Here is a 17,569-nt window from a genome sequence, read left to right on the forward strand (position 1 = left end):
GTCGCGGTATCATGGAAAACAATCTGTACACGATCACTTCTACACAATTTAATCAACGTAAATCAGAACTCAATGCTACATCGAAAATTTCTAAGAAAAGAAAAGAACCTTCAACTTCAATGAATGAAACGTACTTATGGCACCTTAGACTTGGTCATGCCAACGAAAGAAGGATTCATGCGATGGTTGATCAAGATCTTATTAAAGGTCTTGAGAAGGAACCGTTTTCGAAGTGTGAGTCCTGTCTCGAAGGCAAGATGACTAAGAGATCTTTTAGATCAAAGGGGAATAGGGCCAAAGAAGTACTTGAGCTCATTCATACTGATGTGTGTGGACCAATGTCAACCGAGGCAAGGGGCGGTTTTCGATATTTCGTCACCTTTACAGATGACTACTCGAAAATCGGATACATCTATTTGATGCGCTACAAGTCTGAAACTTTTGACAAGTTCAAGGAGTTTAAGGCTAAAGTAGAGACGCAACATGGTAAGAGTATCAAATGCCTGCGATCTGATCGCGGAGGCGAATACCTAAGTGCCGAGTTTTTGGACTATTTATCGGTAGCTGGGATTGAATCCCAAACGACTGCGCCGGGCACACCCCAGCAGAATGGCGTGGCTGAAAGAAGGAATAGGACCTTATTAAATATGGTCAGATCGATGATGAGTTATGCACGGTTACCTGTTTCGTTTTGGGGTCATGCTTTGCTTTCTGCAAACTATCTCTTAGACGTCTTACCTTCTAAATCTGTTCCTACTACCCCATATGAGTTGTGGAATGGGCGTAAGCCCAATCTAGAACATCTCAGAGTATGGGGGTGTCCGGCTCATGTATTGGAAAAGGATCCAACTAAGCTGGAATCTAGGACTGAGGTTTGCGTGTTTATAGGATACCCTAGAGGAACGAAAGCTTATGAATTCTATAGTCTCAGAGATCAGAAAGTGATTGTGAGCACTCATGCCACATTCTTAGAGGAAGACTATGTAATGAATCATAAGTCCAGCAGTGAGATTGCTCTAGAAGAGCTAACTCAAGTTTCAACTTCCATTAACCAAGAACAATTACCAAGTGTAACAACAATTCCAGAAACTTCAACTAATACTCCAGATATTGTAGTGCCGCGCCGCAGTGGGAGGGTCTCTCATGAGCCCGATAGATACATTGGTTTGGGTGAGTGTATGGATCACTCCTCGGACAGCAATGTACTGGATCCCTGGAATTTTGCAGAGGCGCAGGCTGATGTCGATCATTGCGAATGGGTGAAAGCAATGGATTCGGAACTACAATCTATGTTAGACAAAGACGTCTACGATTTGTCTGTCCTACCCGAAGGCTGTACTGCCATTGGGAGCAAGTGGATATACAAACGTAAACGTGGACCCGATGGACGAGTTAAAGTCTTCAAGGCAAGACTAGTGGCTAAGGGGTATACCCAAAAGGAAGGTATCGATTACGATGAGACCTTCTCCCCAGTGGCCATGCTCAAATCGATCCGTATACTTTTGTCTATAGCAGCTTACATGGATTGGGAAGTATGGCAGATGGACGTTAAGACTGCGTTTCTAAACGGGAGTCTTGAGGAGACCATCTACATGGAACAACCCGAAGGCTATGTAGTGAAGGGCAAGGAACACATGGTTTGGAAGCTTAAGAAGGCCATTTATGGTCTCAAGCAAGCATCTAGATCATGGAACCAGTGTTTCGATCAAACTGTTCAAAAGTTTGGATTCGAAAAATGCCCTAATGAAAGCTGCGTGTATAAGAAGGTTGAAAAAGGAAATGTTGTGTTCTTAGTTTTGTATGTAGATGACATTCTTCTAATTGGAAACAATAAAAAGATGTTGTCATCAGTGCGAACTTGGTTGTCCAGCCAGTTCGAGATGAAAGATATGGGTGATGCGGGACACATTCTCGGTATCAAGGTTCTTAGGAACCGAGGTAAGAAAATGTTGTGCTTATCCCAAGAATCTTACATCGAAACGGTACTTAGACGCTTTAGCATGCAAGATGCCAAGAAAGGTTTCCTACCTTTTAGACATGGCATCCAGTTGTCTCAAGAGATGTGTCCTAAGACAGCATCTGAGATAGCAGAGATGAGAAGAATACCATATGCCTCGGCAGTTGGTAGTCTCATGTATGCTATGCTTTGTACTAGACCCGATATCTGCTTTGCTGTTGGCATGGTAGCAAGATATCAATCAAATCCCGGCCAAGGACATTGGACTGCCGTAAAGAACATACTCAAGTACCTTAATCGGACTAAGGACTATGTTCTAGTTTACAATGCAGCCGAGCTCTGTCCTTTAGGATATACAGATTCAGACTTTCAGGCTGATCTGGATTCGAGAAAATCAACTTCCGGATATGTGTTTACCTTAGGAGGTGGAGCTATAGTTTGGAAGAGTGTAAAGCAGAAATGCATTGCAGACTCTACCATGGAAGCCGAGTATGTAGCCGCTTCGGAGGCTGCAAAGGAGGCTGTATGGCTTAAGAACTTCCTTCTGGACTTAGGTGTGGTTACGAATATGCCCAAGCGCATCACCGTTTATTGTGATAACTCTGGTGCTGTGGCAAATTCGAGGGAACCACGGGCTCATAAGGCGAGCAAGCACATAGAGAGGAAGCATCATATCATTCGAGATATAGTGCAGAGAGGAGACATACAAGTGGTCAAGATTGAGTCAGAAAACAACCTGGCAGATCCTTTCACGAAGGCGTTAGCGGTAAAGCCGTATGAAAGCCATGTTGAAGGAATGGGAGTTCGACTAATTCAAGACCTCAATCCGCTTTCAGTATAAGTGGGAGATTTAGACGTTAGCACATTTTGTATACTCGAAAGTGTTTTGAGTATAAGTGGGAGATTGTTAGAGTTTGTATACTAGAAATCACGTTTCGAGTGATTGAATACTGTAAAACTCTTATTTTATTTTCCAATGAATAAAACAGATTATTTTTGTCATAATGTTGTTATGTTTTACATTTAATGGATGTTAATGCATGTTTAAATGTATAAGTTAACTTAACAAAGTCTAAGTCTTTGTTTTAGTAGACCGGTTGTGGGCGTCGTCCACTTTAAGGTAATACGGTCAGTTCTAAACAAAAAAAAATATGAATTTCACAACCTAGATGGAATTAGACTACCCATCGAGAAAGGTTGCAATGTCAGTCCGTATATTTCTAAGCCTTACTGAAATAAGATGACATTGGTGTGGTATAGCACTGAACGGATCTAACAGCAAGACTTGCCTTGGGCTATCTACTGAAAGGCGAGGTCTTGATAAATATTTATTTCTTAATCAATGTAGGTTAGCATTGAGCATACGGTATTGATTATGCATTGCTTTGACTTATCAAATGGTGCGGGTTTTTCGTAGCCCAATTATCCTGATATATTGGGCAGTGGTGATCGATATCTAGCGGTGCTAGGATTGCTATTATATTGAATCGTGCACGAGGTGAGTCTCGTTTGATAATGTCCTCAAGAGGAGCGCGAAACTAAGTTTTATTATTCGGAACCTAGCTAGTTGGAGTATGATTACTCTATGAATAATAAATGAGTGTTTCATGCTAAGTCCACTCTTGGAATTAATAAGAAGTTAATTAATTAAGTCAATAGCAGACATTAATTAATTAATGGACATATTAATCTTAAGCACGGGAAATGAAAGATAAACGGAAACCCGGATTACTTATAATTTCGGATTTGGATGGGGAGAGTTCAATATTACTTCTGTAGTGGCTGCTCGTAATATTCCAATTATAACTTATATTAAATTGTGGGTTCAATTTAATTAGTAAAAAGTAAATTGGATGAGCCCATATCCAAAGCCTTCCATAGATCCCTGTCTGGGCCCAAAAGGAACTTAATATAAATAGGAGAATAAAGGAGACAGAAAATACACAATATCTCATATTGCAATTTTCGAAAATTTCGATCTCTCCCAGCTGTAGGAGATTTCGAATTTGAGTCCTATTCCAAAAAGGATTTCTTCTGTCTTCTTTATTTAAGTCCTAGTATTCTAGTAAGATCAGCCCACACTGATATTAGAGTACAGTTCGGGAACCAGAGAGAAGATTTGTGGTCTAGTACTTAAAGCTACACGTGGAGAAGTCGCTAGCCATCTTCAATTCTTTGGAGAATTAATTAGGTATTATTCTACTCCGTAGAAAAGCATGTTTTAGGTTTTCAATATTCTTAAAGCATGATTAATTCAAGTTATGAGCATGATACATGTGATAATTACGCGAATAGATTTTGTCTAAATAATCTGCTAAATAGATCTGATTATTATGTGATTTATTTACATGCTCTTCCGCTGCGTGAACCAACACACACATCATACATTATACTTCCTCCCACGGTAATCAACTTCCCCAATATTTGGCAAAATTTCATGTATCCAAAGGTATGGTATCATTTCTAGCTTATAATTCCTTTCCTCATCGCATTCTTTATACATGTTGCATCACTGGATTTTTTCTATAAAAAAATTGTGATTATTTATCTATTTTAAGCATTATTTGTGTGCAATTATTATGTTCCTAATATATGATCTTATCAGCAAAAAATGAAATTTTGGGATTTACCTTTCTCGATGATCTACATCCTAACAATACTTCTGAGTCATTAAAAGACCCGTGAAAGACGAAGGACATGGGGTGTTGTGACTACAATAAAGAGTGAGTGAGGCTGAAATGGAAGATATTGACGTTGACCGCGAGCTGATAGCGGCAACTACTAGCAAGAAATCTTCAAGAAACAAGGATGTAAATGGTGTAAATGGTTAAAATTGGCACGAGGGAGAAACAAGGATAGAGAATTTCTAGAAATTTGTGTAAATTTTTCTAATTGGATTTTTCTCTTTTCTCTTTGCATTAAGTAAATATATGTAACCTATAACATGTTTTCTAAATTTCCATACCTAACTAAAATATGTTTGGCACACCTCAACTTTCAAATAAATAAATTTAATTAAAAGTTTTAATATCACACTTTATTCATACTCCCAACTTATATATATTTATGATTTTATATTTCGTATCATAATAATTATCACAAAATACAAAGTTAATATAAAGAAAAATTAATGAGTCGTGCAACACACCGGGTTGATACTAGGGTTTAGGGTTTAGCTAATAATAATCAATTAAGATTATGGATTGAATATGATTATACATGATTTCTAACGCTTTTTATTTATATCATAAAGTAATATATGTTTTAATTACTATTTATTAGGTAGATAAATGTTCTTTCATTTTTTGTGATGTATAGTTGCATTTGAAAGGTTTTAGAAATTGTTGGTGATCTTTGTCTATAAATACATGTTCTATCATTGTGGAAACCGTAAATGAGGCGGAGCAGGTGTCATATGAGAGAGTAAAGACGAAGAACAAAAGACGTGAGTCGGAGATAGTGGAGAGAGAGTTGTGCAAAAGATGGTAAAAGGCAAAGAGCACTTTTAAATCCTTTTTGAAGATCATTCTATTTTAGTGATATTATTTCATATCTAAGTATTTTCTCCATGTTAATTTTTTTTTATTTTTTCGTCTAGGCTACAGTATTTTGTTTTTTACAAATAAAGAAATCACATAAGTTGTTGACTATCTATAATATTTTGAAGCTACAGCTTTACACATTCGTCGCCAACTTCGTCACTTCCATAATTTTCATGCAAAGAAAAACACCTAACAACAAAATGGCTAAAGGAAGCAAAGAAGACAAAAATCATAAATATCACATTTGCATTTGCACATACGCATAAATCATCAATTTAGAGATTAAGGAGAAAAATAAGGCTGAAGAAGAGTCGTGATAGATGTGGTTTGTGTTTTTTGTTTGTTTTGTTATTCATTATTTATCTTTTTATGGCGATATTATTGTCTTAATTATATTTTGTAGTGGTATATTAAATAATTATACCAATTGAATATTATTAGTAATTTAATATTAAAGTATGTAGTATTAAGGATGGTAATTTTCTTTGTTGTAAAGACCTATATAAGTGTTGTAATTAATAAATATTTCATGTTGATTTAATTTAAACTTTTTTAATTTTATATCGTTAATCCATATTGTGATTATAATGTATTACATTTTATTTTTTAATCTTATGTAATGATGTTATTTTTTTATTTTATGTTACTTATTCACAATGTCTAATTAATAAAACAAAAATATTTTGTGTCGCGCATAGCGTGTGGGCTAAAACTAGTTTTAATAGGAGTGAGAAAAAGTGGTTAAATGTGTTAATTGGAGAGAGAAAGTTACCAAAAAAAGAAATGTGTCATCTTAGTTGGGACAAACTAAAAAGGAAAACGTGTCATCTTAAGCGGGACGGAGGGAGTATATAATTAGTAGATGAAAAATAAATTGTATATAAACATTACTATTGGATAAATTGCTAGATAAAAATCATGAATTTTGGTTAAATTCTAGGTCACCTTACGACTTTAACCGATCATAAAAATTATGTCTTTCAATATTTTTCTCAACTTCGTATCGGTCTAATTTGGATGAAATTGTACAAGGACGAGAGTGTCCATAAAGTTTATCGTTTTTTTCCAACACACTTAGCTAGACAAATAATTCAACCACTCCACCAATTAATTTGAAACATGTGCACGTATATTACAAATAGAAAATCATAATACTATTTCGCTAGGAAGAAATTAAAAGAATTGTTAAATATCATGCGAATGAGGGGCAAGATGAAGATCATATTTTGGAGTTGAAAAAAGAAAATAACAAGATGATAAAGCAGATAACAAGGTTGTTGGTTACAAAAAGCCGGAAACAAGAACAGGCCAAGCTATATTTCATGCTTCATGGAATGTTTATTCCTTTTGTGCATAGTGAACACGACAAAATTCGGCCATTGCCAAAAATCGTGCTGAAACTTCTGAAAAGTTTGCTGCTACATATAAGCGGCAACTGCGTATGCTTGTTGGGCACATTGAAGATCATAACCAGTCCTTGTCAAAGAAGATGGGAATAAGTTATAGAGTTTCTCTTCTTCCATCTGAAAATAAGATTTGCCGCAGAGAGTTAACACTGTTGTAAGAAGAGAATGCGGAGGTCAGCATATAGGTCTTGGTGCTGCTCATTCAATTCTCGACGCGTATTGAAACTGATTGTGCGAATTTTCCGAGGAAGAAAATATTAGTGAAAATAGTCTAGTACTGGTTTATGATCCTACACATTAAGTGTGTAAGCTTTTGGTCCTAAACTATATGTTTTGGTCATATTTAACTCATCAATCAGGTCAAAATGCGGTTGACCGTTATTTTAATGGACCCGTGAAATATAGATAAAAACATATTGTTTAAAATCCAAAGCTAACACACTATGTGTAGGTCCAAAAAGTTTTTTTGGGCAAATGTACGAGACCAATTTTGGGCTTTAATTAGTGTTATGGTAGTTTTGTTCTATTACATATGCTTTAAAGTAATACTCCATATAAACAGATATCGTACTCGTTATTGATATGAATATTATTATTAATTCTTTGGAATTCAGAAACTTGTATTTCCTAAATAGTTGAAATTATAAAAAATGAGATTTTTCTTAACTCAAAGTCAAAAATCTTCGAATAATCCAACTCAAATAGAAAGACTTGGAATCTAGTTTATTTTGTTCTATATCAAGTAAACCAGACCATTTATTTTACATGAAGAATTTTTGCCCAAACTTTCAAGGAAAAAAAAAAAGCAAAAAGATGAATATTGAAAAAAGAATAGCTATAAAATTTCTTCTTGTTGTTTTACTGTGCATGGAATGTTGTGATTTCCGGTTGGTTTCAGGCGAAGTAAGGTGCGTGGAGAGGGAGAGAGAAGCTCTGGTGAGGTTCAAGAAAGGTGTTATAGATGAGAGTGGTATTCTCTCATCGTGGGGAAGTGAAGACAGCAAGAAGGATTGCTGCAAATGGAAGGGTGTTGTATGTAGCAACACCAACACCACCTCTGCTCATGTGATCGCTCTACTACTTGGTTATGATTTCAGCGGTTATCCTTACACCAAACCTTTGGGGGGTAATATTAGTGATGCCTTGCAGGAATTGCATCATTTAACTAATTTGGATTTGAGCATGATTGATTTTGATGATCAGTTCCCACAATTTATGGGTTCCATGAAATAGTTAGAGCACTTGAATCTTCATGGATGCTTCCTTCATGGGACTCTTCCTCCTCAACTAGGAAACCTGACCAACTTGCGGACACTTGATCTCGAGGGTAATTCTGAGCTAAGGTCTGAGAATCTCGATTGGCTTTCTCATCTCTCTTTGCTGAATCGACTCAATCTGAGCTTGATTGACTTAAGTCATACAGGTTGGCTACAACAAATACTAAAACTTCGTTCCTTGCAAGAATTGAGCTTAGCTTACTCTAAAATTGGAGCTACTATACCAGCTAGGGTACCCTCTGCTAATTCTTCTTTTGCATCTCTTTCCATCCTTGATTTGTCATGTAACGCGTTTGTGTCTTCCAACCTTGACTGGTTATTTAACACAAGCATGAGCCTTTCTAAATTAAACATGCTAGAGAATAAATTAGATGGCCAAATCCCTCATGTATTTGGGAGACTGGTTCTTCTTGAGGATCTTGATCTTTCTGGCAACATGCTTGAAGGTGGCATCTCTGAATCATTGAGGAATTTGAGTCATTTGCAAGCCTTAGACTTGTCCGGTAATGACTTTAGAGGAGATCTTGAGGATTTTTTATTTGGGAATCTATCTACAAAAGTAAACATGTCAATGGAAAGTTGGAGACTAAAGCATTTTTCAGCATTGAAAAAACTCAATGTTGGAAGCAACAAGTTTGTAGGATCAATGCCTGAAAGTCTTAGCCAACATTCAGTTCTTGAAGAAGTTGATGTATCTTTGAACTCATTGCAAGGTATCATCTCCGAGGCCTACTTCACGAAACTTCACAACTTAAAGGTGCTTGACTTGTCCTTCAATTCGGTGACTTTGCAAATCACCCAGGACTGGAATCCGCCTTTTCAGTTGGATGTTATCAGGTTAGCAGGCTGCAACATAAACCCTCATTTCCCCCAATGGGTTCAAACTCAGATGAACGTTCGTTTCCTTGATCTTTCTTATGCTCATATATCAGATGAAGTACCTAGATGGCTGTGGAGTTTGTCTCCTGCACTTTTGAGTTTAAATATATCTCATAATCATATTAGTGGGACTATCTCTCATCTCCTGTCCACTTCCATCGAAGATTTAGATGTCAGCTCTAACAACCTTTCTGGGCCTCTACCATTGCTTCAACAAAACATGTCGACTGCTCAGTTCAGTCAAAACATGTTTTCAGGATCAGTTTCATCTATATGCTCATCTTTGCTTGTGGAAATGAGGATCCTTGACCTCTCCAACAACCAATTGGATGGAGAGATACCAAATTGCTGGGAGAAAATGAGTAACTTGGACTATCTTAGTTTAGGTAACAACAGTTTTTCTGGTGAAGTTCCACGTACTTTGGGCAACTTGTCGATGCTAAACTCTTTGAACTTGCATGGCAATAATCTGTCTGGTGAGTTGCCTTCTACTTTAAGCAAGTGTGGAGAATTAATGTTCATTGATGTCGGAGGGAACAAGTTAACAGGAAATATCCCTGCATGGATAGGTGCAAATAAGAACTTGGTATATGTTATCCTTAGACGCAATATATTTTATGGCAGCATCCCGCTAGAAATCTGCCTTCTTACTTACATCCAAGTGTTGGACCTCTCCAGAAACAATATATCAGGAAAAATTCCTCAGTGCTTCAACAAATTTACCTCACTGAGCAAGAAGAATACAACTGTGCAAGGAGCTGCCATCACCTTCTTCCCTACACTATACGAGCCTTTGAAATTGTACGAGCATGCATTTGTTCAGTGGAAAGGTGGAGAATTTGAATATCGGAAGATTCTTCAACATCTCAAACTCATTGATCTGTCCAGCAATAGATTAGTGGGGAGCATTCCTAGATCATTTTCCAGTATGAGGGCATTAATTTCCTTGAACCTATCAAGAAATATGTTGACAGGGTCCATAGTTTCAGATATTGGTGAAATGGAGATGCTAGAAGTCCTTGATCTATCTAGGAACCAACTCTCTGGTCACATTCCCAATAGCCTAGCACAACTACATTTTTTGGCTGTTCTTGATCTGGCAAATAATAGTTTGTGGGGCAGAATTCCAGCGAGTACTCAACTACAGAGTTTCAATGCATCTGCTTATGCCGGGAACGATGGACTTTGTGGACTCCCTCTCAAGTTGTGCCCAGGAGATCATCCAGTCATCACTTATCAAGGAAAAAACATCAAGAAAGATGGTGGCATTGTGAGCAAAGAGTTTGGCATATCAATGGCCTTGGGTTTTATTATTGGATTTTTGGGAGTTGTTGCTGTTGAAGGGATCATGGGGAGCCGGAGAAGCATATTTTTACTACTTGTGCAGATATTTGATTAAAATATCTCAAGACAGGTAACTCTCTCACTCTACCACCTTACGTATCATTTTGATTAAAATCTGATTTCTAAAGTATATTAGGAAGGGATTGCATCAACTTTTTTAGACCCTTCTAGAATGATACAAACATGGTCAATTTTCAAGCTAAGATGTCTACTTCAAATATGTTCTGAAATCAATTTAATGTTGTTGTAGTATTACTAACTCGTTGAAAATTGGACCTGGGGTTAGCATTTTTAATTGAAAGGTGTTAAGCTGTGTACTACTTATTGATCTTCAGCCCATAAAATCATTTATGATAGTTTCTTTTAAGGAACTTGAGATTACTTATTTGTATATCCTTTCTCCTTGCAGCTAGCAAAACAAGTAAGAACATATCCGAAACGTCTCGAAGTTAGTTTCAACGTTGTTGCAGTGTATTATCTTTGTTTTTGTTGGTTTGAGTGAACTAGTGAAATAAATCCATTGTGATACTAGTGTGAGTTTATGTAAGAAGATGAACTTATTGTATTATGCATTTGTGTTGTTTCTTTTGGTATGAGCAAGTGAATAAAATCCTTAGTGATACTAGTGTGTATTACTGTATTATGCAAGTCAAGAAGATGAACATAATGTATTATGTATTTGTTCTATTGTTTAGTGCAAATGAAGGAAATTGGAGACCAAAGTGTTATCAATTATAGAATGAATCAAGCAGTTAATACAGTAGAACTCTCTACATCTCTATGTTTTGTCAGGATATGTACTGATTATAAATCTAATGAAATTTTTACACCAAAAGCTCAATAATTTATTGCATAATTTCTGTAATCACATCAGCTACTATTTCACTCAAAACTTGCTCTTCCACTTCATGCATCACTTCATCAACTGCTTCCATTGCATATCCCTTCCTCCAGCCAGAATCCCAAGCACCCGTCACCTCTTCATTCCGCCTTAGGTCTTTGTCCAGCATCGGGTATATGCTGTCTGCGACAACTATATTGCCACAATCTTCACTATAGTTTTGCAAATCTTCAATGATATCAGCTATCTCCTCTACCAACTGCTCTATAGATGAATGGTATTTCGGCCTTCTCAAGAGGTTTTGTGACCAAAGATTTCTCGTGCTCCTGCAGCTTAGGCTCTTACGCTCTAGTATTTCTTTTGCACAGTCGAGGAGAAGAGCATCATAAAGCCCTTCACTATCAACTGAACTTCGAAAGACGGTAGAGTCATGAGTGCCTGTGTCGAAGAGCTCCTCCACATGATTGAGAAATGAAGCACTTCTTAGGAGTAAATATCTTGAATTCATTCGGATTTTGCAGCCTTTGTTATGATCTGAATCTAAACTTGGAAACAAAGTGTCATTTTCAATATGATGGGGATCATCCTTGGTAGTTACGTCCGAATCATCTCTAGGAGAACTTGCTGCATTCGTTGAACTATCTGTATTGAATAGAGAATCACTATGTATGATACGAAAAATTGTTGCATCTATCTGATTAATGTCTTCGTGTAAATCAACCGCCAAAGTTCTAACAATATGAGTATGCTTTGGGTATCAACAGTACAGAGTAGCACTTTCTATCGCACAGTGAGACGATTCAAGGTTCCACTAGAATTCCACTAGTTTTGTGTATAAATAGAATGTCAAATTTTTACAATGTTTTGAAGAATACAGTTACTTATTAGCAGATGGCATACTATGGTTTTCAAAATAACCAATAGTCCTCTAGAATATAATGAACACAGTTCTAACTTCTAACCATTATAGCAGAAACAAAAACAAAAAGCATTAAGAAAAATCATATTGATTAGATTTAGTGATTTACCAGACACATTATAAGCTTTAGCCACTTCCTCAGTAGCATGTTTTGGTTCTGTATTCTTCACCGTGAACTCACTGACGATAGTTTCAGTACAGATTGCAAAATTGCCTTTACTTTGTGTATTTTCAACCTGCATCATTATGTTAGCTCAGTATTTTCAAGAAGTATAGTAGCTAAGATGGTAACTTAATACTTTTAGTATAACTACCTAAATGCTAACATAGAAAGATGAAACTTACTACATGTGGTGAGGGCTTGCTGTTGGATTCACCTTTCCGCGGACTCTTCTTTGGAACAGTTCGACTAAGAGGTGTTGGTTTCATGCCCTTATCCGCGGCTGCAACCTTTCCTCTAGCAACCTGACTTTTAGAGACATTGTTTCCTCTCACAGTCTTCACTGCAGCAAGTTTGGCTACATCTTGAGTTTTATCAGACATTTTAGGCTTAGCATCTTTTTGTTTCCTTACTTTGGGGGCTTCTTTCTTCTGTATTTGTGGAGGAAGAGGCTTTGTTTGGCTCATCCTCGTCGTAGAGAGGCTATCTACTGCTGCTTTCATTACTGGCCTCGCTTGAGTTCTCTTATCGAGCTTCTGTTTTGAAGATTGATCTACTACAGATTTCTCATTAGGCTTCTTTGCCTTCAACTCTGGTCTAGGTGGAAGCTCTGGCCCCGTCTTTCTTGGCGTTTGTCGACTCTTGACGTGCTCCCCACCATCGGTACACTGATAACCACGGACACGAAGAGGCTCCATGATCACGATAGGCGGGGTCTCAACAGCCGATTCATTCCTCAAGAACAACGCATTAGAATGCAACTTGTAATCATGTAAAGACTTTCTCCCCAAAATCCCCTTAAACTGCATAGTCTCAATGATCTCTTCTAACGTTCTCGTCTCTCTTCTAGCTACCTTGAACTGAGGCCTGTTGATAGGCCTCGGCAGATCAATATCAAGGAAAGGGCTTCTCCTATACGGCGAAGCCCTTTCCTTGGAAAACGCGGGCATTGCTTCCTCCAACCCCATGAGCTTCGCAATCAAGTTTGACTTCCTCTCAAGCTGGATGCTGGAAGACCCCGAGGAGCCCGAGTGGAGCAGCGAAGACGAGGTCTGGCTCGAGCTAGAAGACGGCAAATCAACACACAACTCAGAGTGCTTTCTATCAACGTCACAAGCTAGTTTCTCCTTGGGCAATAAATTCTGCCTAGCAAAGCTCTCCCTAATCACATCCCTCAGCTCATCATAGCAATCTCTGGATGCAGAAACTCTAGGCTTATCAAGAGGCCTCTTCTCCTTGTGCAAATTCCCAAACATAACTAGAGAGTGCTGCAAATGCAGAGCGCCTCTGAGCAAGTCGGTGGCGGTGTGCGGGCTTTCCACCGCTTTGGAGAGCCTCTCTGCGCCTCTAGAAACCTCCATCACTTGAAAACACAAGCCGGCCTCCTCACCTCTCTCTTTAGAGTTTGATGATGTTGATGTTTTATGGAGTTTTTTTTGTCGGGCTTTCTTGGATTTTGCGACGGTCTTGCAGTCGGCGACGCCTTTGGGGTCGTCACACGTGACGAAGGATCGGTAAACAGGCATGTTTTTTTTCTCTCAGCTCAATTGAAAGAGTCAAGATTTAACATCCATTTTTGTTTTTGCAGTGATAAAATAAGGTGCCGTCCAAACAGAGAAGAAAGGAAACCATATTTTAATTTTTAAAGATTGACAAAAGGAGGAAGAAGAAATGATGCAGAGAAACAATGGTGAAAAGGCATAGGGCTGAGGGAGAAAGTGAAGGAGACAGATGAACGATTTTCAGTTAATGAGAGACCTCAGATTCACGCAATTGAATTCAACACATAACTATTTATGGCTGCTGACCTTTTTTTTTTTTTTTTTTGTGTTTTGATTGTGATTAAGAGAATCTTGAATAATGGGGATCCGTTTTGATTGTCATTGTTTTGGTAGTAGTACCAATGAAAGTGATGATTAGTTTAGTATAGTAGTTATCAATAATAAGAGATGATGATGTTTTGTCATTTTTGGAATGCGAAAACCCAAAATTTAAGGTGAATGGTAGGGGTCACTTTGTTATACATTTTCCTTAATGGATTTGGATAACAACAGACAATTTTAATGGAGAAGCCCTGTACCATTGCTGTGCAATTAGTCACCTGTGGGTGTGTGGAATTTTTTTGTTGCTTTGTACTATAATTTATGTATAATTTGTCAAGTAAGCAAGCATGGTTTTTGTATAAATGAGACAGGGACGTTGCCAAAAAAATAAAACTTGTTTGGTGGGGGCTGAATGGATTATTTTAGTGAACACCTCTTCACCGAACATGTGCAAATCAAACCGCCTTTTTGCACCATCATTTGTAGGAGTACTACAAAATGTGTTCAATTTGATGATTTTATAAAAAATAAAATAAAAATTTTGTTTGGTTGTACTATTTAAATTTAAAAAAACAGTACTAAAATTTTAGGATCTAAAAGGGCGAAGTATCACTCTTACACTGAGAAGACTCAATTGATTCTTTTAAAAAGTGTGATTTAATTCAAAAAGTTACAATCACGACACAATTTAAAGAACGAAAATACTACTTTCAAACCTTAACTAAATGTTTTAGTTATTCAGCCCTATATGTACAACTTTTTTTTTTTTTTTTTTTGATAAAGAAAGCTGGGCACAGCCCAGAAAACTAGAGAAACTATCGCAAATAAGAAACACCTAATCTATCATGTAGTAGTCAAACATTCATACCCGGTGGAGGGCCATCAAGAACATGAACTCCTTTACGAGCGCTATACGCATAATGAGAGAGGAAGTCTGCAGCAAAATTGTCTTTTCTATGCACATGTTGAACTACCACCGATTCAAAATCTTGTAATAAGCCACACAACCTCCGCACAATATTCTGGCAGTTAACAGTTACCTCAAAATGCCCCATAATCATGGCAACTCCAACAGAACTATCACTTTCCACTACTAGTTTCCGGATGCCCAAATTTTTTGCCAACTGGACTCCATGGAAAAGACACCAAATCTCTGCCGTCAAAATTGAACAAACCCCAACATTAGCTACAAACCTAGCCCTCCATGCTCCTAGCTCATCACGGATAAAACCTCCCCAAAAGCAAGTCCAACTCTCCTTTTCAAAGACACATCTGTATTTAACTTAAGATTTATTTCATGGGCTAAGTAAAAATTTAAGAAGAATTGTTACGACTCACCAATGAAGTAATGGTGTAATATTAAGTATTTGAATAAAAGAAAATATATTATCTTATTCAACCCTATAACATGAATAGATCTAAAATGCCGTTGCGCTATAAGAAAAAAATAGTAAGCGTTTGCGTATTGTGTTTTTCTTTTACTATAAAATGAGAACAATTTGGGTTGACCACAAATTTCGCTAAACAACTCCTTTATTTAATTAATATTATTGTCTTTACCCTACAAAGAATTTAATATTGTCTTTCAGATTAATTATTATGCCTCTTCATATACTAGTATTTTGTAGATTTAGTTGACAACAACTGAACTTGGTCACATAAAAATATTAAAGTTCTGTTCACATATTAAAACGTTTTTCTTTCCTTGTGACTGCAAATTAAGTGTAACATTGCAGATCAATTGTCTTTGAATGCCAAATGCCATCCACGTATATTTCAATTTGTTTATATGTTTTACCGAAAGTAAATATTCCATACATGACTTCATAATTTTAAATTCAATTAATATTATGCTCAACGAGCAAATTTGATGACCATAATTAGTTTATGAAAAAACAAAGAGATCATAGTAATGTGTATAAATGTCTTCGAATTGTATAGGGAGTAATAAATTTGAGCCGCTATGTATCGTTACACGCCCACCATACACCACATTAACTCCATTTTCTTCTAGCTAGGTTAAAATTGGCCTATTTTTCAAAATGCAATTTTCCAAGATGCACATGTTTTGGTCATTTAAAGTTAAAGAAACAAAAAAAATAAATGTTAAGTAGTAATTCCCGCCGCAACTATTAAAGTTAAATTCCCGAAAATTAAATGACTTATGTAAATGTAGGGGTAGTATATCTTGATTAAAATGGACAAGCTTTAAATGCAGTCACAAGAGTCTTGTCACGTCGGTGCCCACCATCATGCATTCATACTATATTATAAGTACGTACTTTTAACCATACTAATTTGATTCATCACATTCGAATTTTCAAATTAAAGGTGCACACATTTAATTCAAATACAGGCTTTGCCCCTCAACAAGCCCACATCATGTGTGAACTGATGAGGGTGTGCATAAAGATAAGCTACAATCTAGCTAGCTAATTACAACTCGTATTTGAAAAGGTAGTAATTAAAAAGATCGTCTTTAATGTTTCTTCAAATGTTATAATTCGTTTATCACTAACTTTTTTCTAAAACAACAAAGTCCAACCTTGTGAAGAGGCATTGAGTTGATTGTTATACTTACTAGTCTTAACCCACGTGCATCGCACGACGAAATATTTTTTTGTCATACAATTTTAAATTGTTAATCGATTAATTAAAATAAGAAACAATATAATTATATACGATTTAAAATAGAAAAATATACTACTATGTAATAAAAATTCAATAAATATAAACTCCTCAATTCATTTTACACCTAAAGACATTAACTTAAACATATTTAAAATTGAATTGAGACAAACACAATTATTTGGACAATGATAAAAAGACTATATTAAGTGTTTACATTTTTGAAAAATATGTTTAAAACAATCCTTCATATTTCTCTACTAAAAATAATAAATTGTGTAAAGATGAAGATAAATACTATGTATGTTTGAGTTAAGGATGTTACAATTCTTCTCTCTCTAAGAACTGTAAGAAATATTGGGATAAAATTCTGGAACCATATACACGCGGTACTCTAACTTTTGTAATCAAAGGAAAAAAACAACAATAAATGAAATGGAAATTACAATGAAAATTAGTCAAGAAAAACCATCTTTCCGCAAGACAAATTACATCAAGGTTAGTGCTCTCGGATTGACATATTTTCCCCAGAGATGAAAACGACTTCCTCCTAACGTATATAACATCTCAAACCTGCTAGGCACCTATAAACTTGACGGGGCTCCAAAATCGAGCAAAACAATGTTCCTAAAATGTGCAATAAAATGTTGAGAGCTTGAGAGAGAATGAAGAATGTTTTGTTAGTGTGTATATTGTATTTCATCCACAATTCAATGCCCTTTATAGGTACAAAATTAGTAAATGAGAGATCATGGAATTAAAACATCATAATTTTAAAATCAAGACAATATAG

At 36.5% G+C, this 17,569-nt stretch overlaps 2 protein-coding genes across 2 annotated transcripts; one reads left to right on the forward strand and one right to left on the reverse strand.

Moving 5' to 3' along the window:
• The first annotated feature begins 4,695 nt into the window (after window positions 1-4,695).
• Window positions 4,696-10,460, forward strand: LOC148924261 (receptor-like protein EIX1). The gene is made up of 3 exons (XM_089059033.1): window positions 4,696-4,783; window positions 7,804-8,031; window positions 8,197-10,460. Exons 1-3 carry the CDS (start codon window positions 4,696-4,698, stop codon window positions 10,458-10,460), a joined length of 2,580 nt encoding a protein of 859 aa, XP_088915159.1.
• A 655-nt stretch (window positions 10,461-11,115) lies between these two features.
• On the reverse strand, window positions 11,116-14,097 carry LOC125216794 (uncharacterized). The gene is made up of 3 exons (XM_048118569.2): window positions 12,511-14,097; window positions 12,275-12,401; window positions 11,116-11,888 (listed from the first exon to the last, which is right to left on the reverse strand). Exons 1-3 carry the CDS (start codon window positions 13,849-13,851, stop codon window positions 11,251-11,253), a joined length of 2,106 nt encoding a protein of 701 aa, XP_047974526.1. The 5' UTR covers window positions 13,852-14,097; the 3' UTR covers window positions 11,116-11,250.
• Window positions 14,098-17,569: the final 3,472 nt, after the last annotated feature.

The sequence above is a fragment of the Salvia hispanica genome, chromosome 5, assembly GCF_029641045.1.
Source record: "Salvia hispanica isolate PSC_SH4W2 chromosome 5, Shi_PSC_v1, whole genome shotgun sequence".
In the NCBI taxonomy this organism is placed as follows: Eukaryota; Viridiplantae; Streptophyta; class Magnoliopsida; order Lamiales; family Lamiaceae; genus Salvia; species Salvia hispanica.